A 9,792-nucleotide genomic window follows, 5' to 3' on the forward strand; every position below is an offset into this window, starting at 1 on the left:
TTTTTTTTAGCTTCTATGTTTGTTACAATGTTCAAACTGCAGGCTCAGAGGCCTGCAAGGCAGGCGGGGAACGTTGGTTTCCTCCGTCACTGAAGGAAGCAAGCCTCATGTTAGTTTCAAGCTGCCTGGCTGCCGGCCGCCATCTTGGCTGTCAGTTAATTTGCATATCTCCCTGATTAGCCAATGGGAAGGGTAGCGGTCGTACGCCAATTACCATGTTTCTCTTTTATTAGTGTAGATTGTGAGTTTTGGTTAAAAGTTTATAATATATTCTAAGTCTTTTTCCAAGTATATTAACTTAGCAGCACTAATGAAGTCTTTCATAATTTTATATACCTCATTACACATTTTACTTATGAAATGAAAATGATAGGTTTAAGAGATATACTACTTCAATATATATTAATTTCTCTCGTTTGGATTTAATTCTCAATAACAAGATATAATACTCAAAAACAAACAAACTGAGTCTTATTTGGCACGTACTATTTAACATGAAGCACCTGAGATTTATTTCTTTTTAAAATTGAGAATCTGGAGACCTCGTAAAACAACTAGCCAAACCCTGAGGTGACCCAGGTTTGCTGTGGGTGCCGTCATTTCTCCATGTCTTTTGCTGAGTCACCGCTAGTGTCTTCATGTTACAGGCATCTCATTACCTTAGAAGAGAGAGGGCAGCCCTGCTCTCTACCCACACTGGCAGGGATTGTGGCAAACTTTTCTGTAGTTATAAGGAGCAGCACAACCCAGGAATCCCCCCTTCCTAAAACTAGTTTTGGAGATTTAGTCATGTTCTGAGGTTTAGATGCTTTCTCTAGGTATACAGAGTACTGAATCTGACCTGTATTGTGTGTTTCATATTTGGGTGCTGCTGCTGTTCACTTTTTAAAGAGCCATCGTAGAGAAAAGAATTTAATCCAGTAACTGGAGGTAGGGAAGCAGTAGCAATTGGGGCCTACTTGTATTAGGATAAAGATGTTTTTCTTGTATCAACTTAGCCAAGTGGGAAAACTGTGCCTGTCTGAATTTTTACATCACAGCTGGTCTCTAATCAGGTCTGTCATGTCACTGCGCCCGAGTTCTTCAGATGGCTGATTGTATTAGGACAGACCAGTGTATTAAAGCAAAACAGACAAGCACATCAATGTCCACTGCTTGTCTATTTGTAGTGTCAAACCCTAACTCCCAAGTGCACTCATTACTGCTAAAACAAAATGCTTCCCCTCAAGTGTGGAATACCAAAACAGGATATTAAAGTGAGCGTTGGGGTAAAAAGAACTATGAAATTAGGGTGTACCAACTCTGGAAGATTGTTTTATGTAAAGATTTTTAGGGCTATAAAGTTGAGACAAGAGAGAAAAAGGAGTGAAACATATCACAGGTAAGGAGTGAAAAACCATAAAGAGAAATAGCAGATAAGTATAAGAGTTATTTATGTAGAGCAAGGGGAAAAATTAAAAACAACACTTGTCCCTGGGGAAACCACACCCCTGGTCGTTATCATAACGAAAGATATACTGGCTGGAGCACAAGGCAAAACTCACACTCTTCATTTCACAGTTAACAGGCCAGTACAGTGTTCTTAGTGATGTGAGTAGTTCAGAATTGGACAATTTCCCTCCACAGCAATGGTTCCTTGCTAAGCAATAAACAGTTGTGAAGATGGACCCGACTCAAAAGCAGGCCTATTAAGTTACCAGCGTGCCACACAAGGAGAAGGTGTTAAAGGGCTCTACCCCTCCAGCTTCCTACCTCTAAGAAATGAGTTAACAATGTAAAAACTAAATCAGGATTAAAATATGAGTGAGGGGATACATTTTGAGAGGGAAGTCTCATAGAATGAGAGCTTTGAGGAAAACCAGGGACAGTCTATTGGCTGTGTTTACCAACACTGATTGCACAGTAGATGTGCAGTTGACCATTTTCTAGGCTGGGCATTTTCACTTTTTCTAATCAATTTTAGCAATCCTATTAATACATTGAATACCTAACTCTACTTCATTATCTATCATTAACTTATCAACAGGTAGGAGGATTTCATAGAAATATTATCCTGTGACTCAAGATAAATAGCATGGCTTTTCCATAACTGCCAGTCCTCTGCAAAGGGTTTGTTTTTGTGCATCAAAACTAGTCTGAAATCTTGCTCACTTTGGAAGCACATATACTAAAATTGGAACAATATAGAGATTAGCATGGCCCCTGAACAAGGATGACACGCAAATTCATGAAGCGTTCCATATTAAAACAAACAAAACTAGTCTGAAATCAACATGTATCCTTCCTCTGAAACCCTTCTTAAAAATGTAATCTTCAGTTTTCTGTTGTCTCATTAAGCCGACAAGTAGGGCTAAAACATACAGACAGCCCTGGCTAGTTTGGCTCAGTGGATAGAGAGTCAGCCTGCAGAATGAAAGGTCCTGGGTTCGATTCCAGTCAAGGGCACATGCCAGGGTTGTGGGCTCGATCCCCAGTAGGGGGCATGCAGGAGGCAGCCGATCAATGATTCTCTCTCATCATTGATCTTTCTCTCCCTCTCCCTTCCTCTCTGAAATCAATAAAAAAGAAAAACATACATAAGACACACAAATATACTTTCTTCAGCAAGTAGTGATTACAAATTTAAACTCAAGTCTTCCAAAACAGACAGAAAAGGTCTCCACATTCAAAATATTCTCCTCCTCGTATTACAGAAGGAAAATTAATATGGGTGTTGTGTGCGTTTACGACTTTTTCATCATCAGACTTTGAATCTCCTTTACCAGACAAGAATAAAATAACAAACAAACAATAGGCAAGCTTCAACAGACACACTGTAATTATTTCTTTCTAGGAAGGCCCTAAAGTGTCTGTATGAGGGAGAGGATGCCCTGACAGGCAGGTAAGAGACCTTGACAAGGAGATACTAGACCTCACTTTGAGGAAACTATTCAACATCAAAACATAAGAGATTCTGCATCCTGAAAATCATCCTGAAAACTTCCTTAAAAAAACAAAAATGAAACTTTGGTGAGAATTGTTACTTTCACGTAAGAGTCTTTGACAAAATATATACCCCACCAACTCAGCAAAAAATTAAGACTTTATTTTGAAACACCAGGGCAGATGCATTGTCTGACTACTTTATCAGAGATCAGAATAATGCAAGTGGTCAATAATTTCACAATGACATCACTTACTATTTCTAACCCATTTGCTTCCATAAGATCTGAGCAGCTCACTGTAAAAATAGTACTTCTCTGTGAGTGATCAGGAGCCTGCTATGCACACGCCCCTCCATAACGTGATCAACTGATCCCCACATGGGCCCTCCTGCGATATTCCCTGGAATGTGTGATGCCATTTGGGGTAAGCATTCTCAGTCCTGAGGATCACAAGTCACACACATGGACACTTAGGGCATCTGAAAGCACTACTTATGATACTATGTACGGTGACTATTATAAGACATATCACTGGGTAAAAGGTATGGCAAAGTCCCTCTACTAGGAAAGTGATACCAGACAATCAAATCTCCAGGAAAGGAGGAATAATAAGCCCTCGCTCTAAGATATAATATTTTATTAAATTAAAAACCTATGAGCGTTTAGACACTGGTAAGACTCTTACTTCTGGTAAAGATGAAGTAAAGAAACTAGCCCGGTCAGTGTGGTTCAGTGGTTGAACACTGATCTATGAACTAGGTCAAGGAGGTCAAGGTTTGATTCCAGGTCAGGTCACATATCCAAGTTGCGGGCTCCATCCCCAGCAGGGGGGTGTGTAGGAGGCAGCGGATCAATGATTCTCATCATTGATGTTTCTATCTCTCTCTCCCCCTCCCTTTCTCTGTGAAATCAATAATAATAATAAAAAAACATATTAATTTTAAGAAGAAACCAGACTAACCCTTCTGCCTGAAATAACCAACCAACCAATCAATCAAACAAACAAAAAAACCCACCAACCCACAAAATATACGAAACAGCAATTTTTCAAAGCAGTGCACATTGGGCTATGAAAGACAGTGAACTCTGGAAGACGGGAAACAAACAAACCCCAACTGCTCTCTTGCTTTCTGCACCTAGTGCAGCGGTTCTCAACCTGTGGGTCATGACCCCTTTGGGGGTCGAACGACCCTTTCACAGGGGTCGCCTAAGACCATCGGAAAACACATATATAATTACATATTATTTTTGTGATTAATCACTATTCTTTAATTATGTTCAATTTGTAACAATGAAATTGGGGGTCACCACAACATGAGGAACTGTATTAAAGGGTCGCGGCATTAGGAAGGTTGAGAACCAATGATCTAGAGTTTCCAGGCTGCGGAGCAGGTGCCCTGAGCTGAGGATCAAGTCAGCAAGACGAAGCCCAGAGGGGAGAGATGCAGCCAGAGTGGAGCTTGGATATGTGCAAAGAGACCTCAAGGGTATTCAGCAGAGCACTGACAAGCACAAATGTGTGAGGAAAATAGCTGAGGCCAGAGAAAGAACCACCAAAAAAGTTTAGACAATAGTGTCTGGTGCTCACACAGGGCCTGGAATGGCACCTTCCCATTAGCCAGATTAGAAAACCACAGGACAGTGGGTATATTCAGGAAGGTTTTGCCTCAGTAGTAGGGGCAGTTAGCCCTAGACAAAATACTGCTCTAGTCTTACCTAACAAATCTTAAAAGCAAAACTTTAAAAGATCTAACAGTTTCCAATAATTTATGTTTGGAACAAAGCTGGAAAACATTTATAGGAATACAAAAATACCACAGGAGTCAAAATTCACAATGTCAGATACCCAATCAAAGATGATCAGACATGCAAAGGAAAATACAACCCTTATAGGGGAGAAATTCAATCTGTCAAAAGCAACCAGAATTGACAGAGATGACAGAATTGCAGGCCAGGAATTCTATAAAACAGGTATTACAATTATATTCTATGTGTTCAAAAGTTAAGTAGAGACAGAAAAGATACTATAATGTCTCAAATTGAACACCTAAAGAGTAAAACAACTCATGACTTGAAAATTACACCAAATGATATTAATAGCAGATTAGACACTGCAGAAGCTTAATGAACTTGAAGAAATGGATAACCTAAGTAGTTCTATTATCTACTGAAGAAATTTGTAGTTTAAAATCTTTCCACAAAGAAAGCCAAGATGGCTTCACTGGGAAATTCTCTCAAATATTTAAGGAAGAAATAACTCCAATTCTATAAAATTATTCTAGAAAATCAAAAGGAGGGACCATTTCCAACTCATTTATGAGGCCAGCATTACTCTGATATCAAAACTAAAGACATTATAAGAATAGAAAACAACACACCAATATCCTTTGGTATCACAGATGCAAAAATTAACAAAATGTTAGCAAACTGAATCCAACAATACATGAAAATGATAATACCTCATGACCAAGTAGGATTTATCCCAGGAATACAAGATTGGTTTAACATTTGAAAAATCAATAATGTATATGAGCATAACCAATGGACACAGTAGGGAGGCGAGGGCATGTGCTGGGGGGTGGGAGTGGCTGGGGAGAGGTCAATCAAGGAGACTCATGTAATACTTTAAACAATAAAGATTTAAATTTAAAAAAATCAATAACGTCATAAATGAAAAAAAACAACAAAAATTATCTGAACACCTCAATAGTTGCAGAATTTGTCAATCTCCAACATGTATTTCTGATAAAAATTCTCAGCAAACTAGGAATAGAAAGGACCTTCTTCAACCTAATAATGGCTATTTTAAAAAACCCACAGTTAACATACTCACTGATGAAAGACTGAACACTTTCCTCCTAAGATCAGGAACAAGACAGGGATGTCTGCTTTTTTCCAATTCTCTTAACCATACTAGAGGTTCTAAATGGTGCCATGAGGCAAGAAAAGGAAATAAAAGGTACGCAGATTAGGAAGAAGTAAAACTATCTCTATTTACAGATGACATGATTGTCTATGTAAAAAATCTGATGAGATCTACAAAAAATTACTAGCTATAAGTAAGGTTAGCAAGATAGCAGTATACAAGATCAATATATAAAAATCATTTGTATTTCTACATACTAGCAAGAACCAGAAATTGAAATCATGCCACCATTTATAACACATTAAATACATAAAATAAGGAATCAATTTCACGTAAGATATACAAGACCTGTACACTGCAACTAGAAAACATTGCTGAAATTAAGGAAGACCTAAATAGAGAGCTGTCCGTTGTGACCAATTGGCAGACTCCGCATTGTCAAGACATCAGAATCAATTCTTCCCACGCATATCTATAAATCAACATATACCCAATCAAAATTCTAGTAGGCTTTATGGTAGAAATTGATGAACAGATTCTAAAATTCATATGGAAATACAAGAGATCTGGAATAATCAAAACAACTTTGAAAAAGGATAAATTTGGAGGGCCAACGTTCCTAATTTTGAGACTCATTATACCCAAACATACATCGACAATGATTTTTGACAAAGGAGCAAAGGCAGTTCAATGGGGGAAAGGACTCTTCAATAGCAGGGGTGGGGAACCTTTTTTTTGCCAAGAGCCATTTGGATATTTATAACATCATTCTCAGGCCATACAAAATTCTCAACTTAAAAATTAGCCTGCTATATTTGGTCAAATATTTCATTAACTTACCCCTAATGCCTTGGGAGGGCCAGACCAAATTATTTTGTGGGTCTTACATGGCCCTCAGGTTGGACATTCCCCACCCCTGAACAGGGAAGACATTTAATTTAGATTTATAACTCACAACACATACAAAAACTCACCCAAAACAGATTATAGACCTAAATGTAAAACCTAAATTCCTAAAATGTCTAGAAAGAAATACAAGATAAAATCTTTATGATCTTATAGTTTAGGCAAAGTTTCTAAGATCGATACTAAAAGCACAATCCATAAAAGACAAAACTAATACATAGACTTCTTCAAAATTTAAAACTTGTTTTCTGAAAGACATAATTGAGAAAATCAAAGGAAAAGTTGTGTGTGGGGGGAGCAGAAGGGTAGTGAATGGTAAAGGGGGTCAAATATATGGTGACAGAAGGATATTTGACTTTGAGTGGTAAACATGCAATGCAATATACAGATGATGTATTATAGACTTGTACAAAAAAAAAGGACAAGCTGCACTATTTGCAAGGCAAATATCCAGTATAGGACTTGTACCGAGAATACATAATAAACTCAAACAGAACATATAACAAACTCATACAAAATAAGCAACCCCATAAAATATGAGCAAAAGATCTGAACACAAACTTTATTTAAAGAAGGTATAGAGAATGCGAATGGTCACCTAAAAAGATGTTTAGTATCACTAGGGAAATACAAATTTAAATCACGATGAAATTGTACTACATACCCACTGGAATAGCTAAAATGGAAAAGAAAGACAATACCAAATGTTGGCAAGGATGTGGAACAACTTGAACTCTCATACACTGCTGCTAAATATGCAAAATGCTATAGCCATTTTGAAAAATAGGAAATGTCTTATAAAGTTATATATACACTTTCCACATTACTCTGACAACTTATAGATATTTACCCAAGGGGAATGAGAATATGTTCACACAACAACTTATTCATTAATGTTCACAACAGCTTTATTCATAATAACCAAAAATTGGAAACCCAAATGAGCATTAGCTGGTGAAAGGGTAATCTTTGTGGTATCCCTACCACACAGCAACAAAGAAACAATTTACTGCCACAGTATCCATGAATCTCACCCGCATCATCCTAAGTGAAAGAAGCCAGGTATAAAAGATTGCGAAATTCATGGTTCCAGTTAGATGAGATTCTAGAAATGGCAAAATATACGGACAGAAAGCAAATCAGTGATTGCCAAGGACTGGAAATCAGGGAAGAGGACTGAATGCAAAGGGGCCTCAGGAAACTTTTTGGAGGGATGGAAATTGTCTATCTTGTGATTGTGGTGGTGGTTATACAATTGTATACATTTGTTAACACTCACTGAAGTACATAGTATATGAAAATATACATTTAAAAAGTTAACTAAAGCATATAATAATCTCACACAAATTTAAGACAAAGAAGGAACCATCAAACTGTCAAAAGTAATCTTCTTTGGGTGGCGGGAACATGGGTAGTTTTAATTTTCTTCTTGGCACTTTTTTGTGGTTTTCTTATTTTTTTATAATCAGTTGTGTAAACAAAAACTTTTAAAATTCATGCCTCTTAATAGGAATTGTGATATCATATTGCTACCCAAAATGTAGATATTAGACTACTTAACAAATGTTATTCTTTAAAAACAAGATACAGTATCAGAAAAACCAGCCTACTTGTAAATATCCAAATAGTAAAATTACTTTCCATCATTTTTCTTATGTTAGAAATAGAACAGCATTACTTTAAAATGTAACAAAATTTATTTGCATGTTTTAATATCAGCAAGTAATCACAAAACACAATGAAGTAGGGGGGAAAATCTATTAACAAGTGAAGCTATAATAAGAGTCTTCTATATAACATAATAGAATTATAACATTAATTTGCTGCATATTTGGAAAATGTTAAGTCACGTGGCTCTTAAAAACACATCTCTCTCCTGTAATGGGATAACTTTAAATATCTTTCTAGGAGCTTAAGCCTGAAAATAAGATAAAAAATCTCACCACCACCAAAAAATGAGAACATTCATTGATCTAGGACATGCTGTCATAGGATTTCTACTGTTCTTGTTGGAGGTAAATAATGCATTTCTATTATTTCCTTCACTGTTGACTCAGAAACAATACCAGGACCACACAATCCAAATCTGCATCACATTTCACTGGAGTTGGGTAGCTGTGTTTGTTTAGACAACTATAAACACCAGGTAAGTGAAAGACAGGAGGCTGGCATCATCATGTCTTACAGTTCTCCCCATCTAAGAAAATTCCAGGACTCTAATAAGCTCAGCTTTGTTGTCATTGGTGGAGCCTTACCTGGTAGAGCTCTTCCAGGTTGTATCTGATGGAGGTACTACCTTGTATGGCTTTCACTGCCTCATGAAGCTTCTGCCAGGTGTCCTGAGTGTAGTTATCAGGCAACTTGGGTCTGTCTGTAAATCCAGATAGTCAGTGGTGAATGAAATTCATGCTAACAGTCACACATCTTTCCAAAAATGGTCTACAAAAACGTACTTTAAGAAACACAGAAATTAGCTTTTTTCTCATACAAAGTATTGTATTTATAAATGTGTTACATTACAGACTCTGCAACCACAGTACATTCGTTTTGCTAAATACACTTCATATTAATATTTAGGGTAAATACACAGAAAACACAAGGTGGGCAAAGTAGGTTTCCGGTTGTGAGTATGCAAAAAACAACCGATTCTTGTATGACTAATTATCAACTATTGTATTTGTTATTGTGTTATTTATCTGTGAACCTACTTTTGCCCGTCCCTGGATGCAAGTCTTTTTACTTAAGTTGACTTTATACATGTAGAAACGTGTAAGAGTTAAACTCTGCACAACACGTAAAGTTGCTTTCAAGTACTCAAAGTTGGGAAGCGAAGACGAAGCTTAGAATGACGACATCTGCACCCAAGACGCAGGCTTTGAGAGAGGACCAGTGACAGGGCCGGTGCAAAGCGGAGGAAGTAATGAGAATTACATCCCGAAGGGCTCCAGCGGCTGCTCCTCGTTCTCGCTCGGCCATGCGAATCGAGAGCTGGGTTATTTGGCCTCATTTATTCCATCTGGGAGGCGGCTCCCAGGAAGCTCGGCCCACAGCCCGCGCCGCAGGTCCAGCCGGCAGGGGGGGAGGCCCAGGCCCGCG

At 37.8% G+C, this 9,792-nt stretch overlaps 1 protein-coding gene and 1 long non-coding RNA gene across 4 annotated transcripts in view; both read right to left on the reverse strand.

Annotated features, from left to right (window-relative positions):
- Positions 1-9,065, reverse strand: part of CUL4A (cullin 4A) — a 58,410-nt gene extending 49,345 nt beyond the window's left edge. For 2 of the 3 annotated variants that reach the window (XM_014531933.1, XM_014531934.1), the window contains exon 1: positions 7,731-7,796. In XM_014531933.1, the coding sequence (XP_014387419.1) occupies positions 7,731-7,781 (51 nt within the window). In that variant the 5' untranslated portion in view covers positions 7,782-7,796. Of the gene's footprint in view, positions 1-7,730; positions 7,797-8,951 lie in introns of those variants that run through there. The other variant, XM_014531935.1, reaches the window with a different exon arrangement.
- The window catches only part of LOC106724452, a 59,614-nt gene extending 49,849 nt beyond the window's left edge, over positions 1-9,765 (reverse strand). The window contains exon 1 of the long non-coding RNA XR_001360253.1: positions 8,993-9,765. This is a non-coding gene — a long non-coding RNA (uncharacterized LOC106724452). The remainder of the gene's footprint in view (positions 1-8,992) is intronic.
- Between the last annotated feature and the right edge of the window lie 27 nt (positions 9,766-9,792).

This window comes from Myotis brandtii, unplaced genomic scaffold (genome assembly GCF_000412655.1).
Source record: "Myotis brandtii unplaced genomic scaffold, ASM41265v1 scaffold83, whole genome shotgun sequence".
NCBI classification, from domain to species: domain Eukaryota; kingdom Metazoa; phylum Chordata; class Mammalia; order Chiroptera; family Vespertilionidae; genus Myotis; species Myotis brandtii.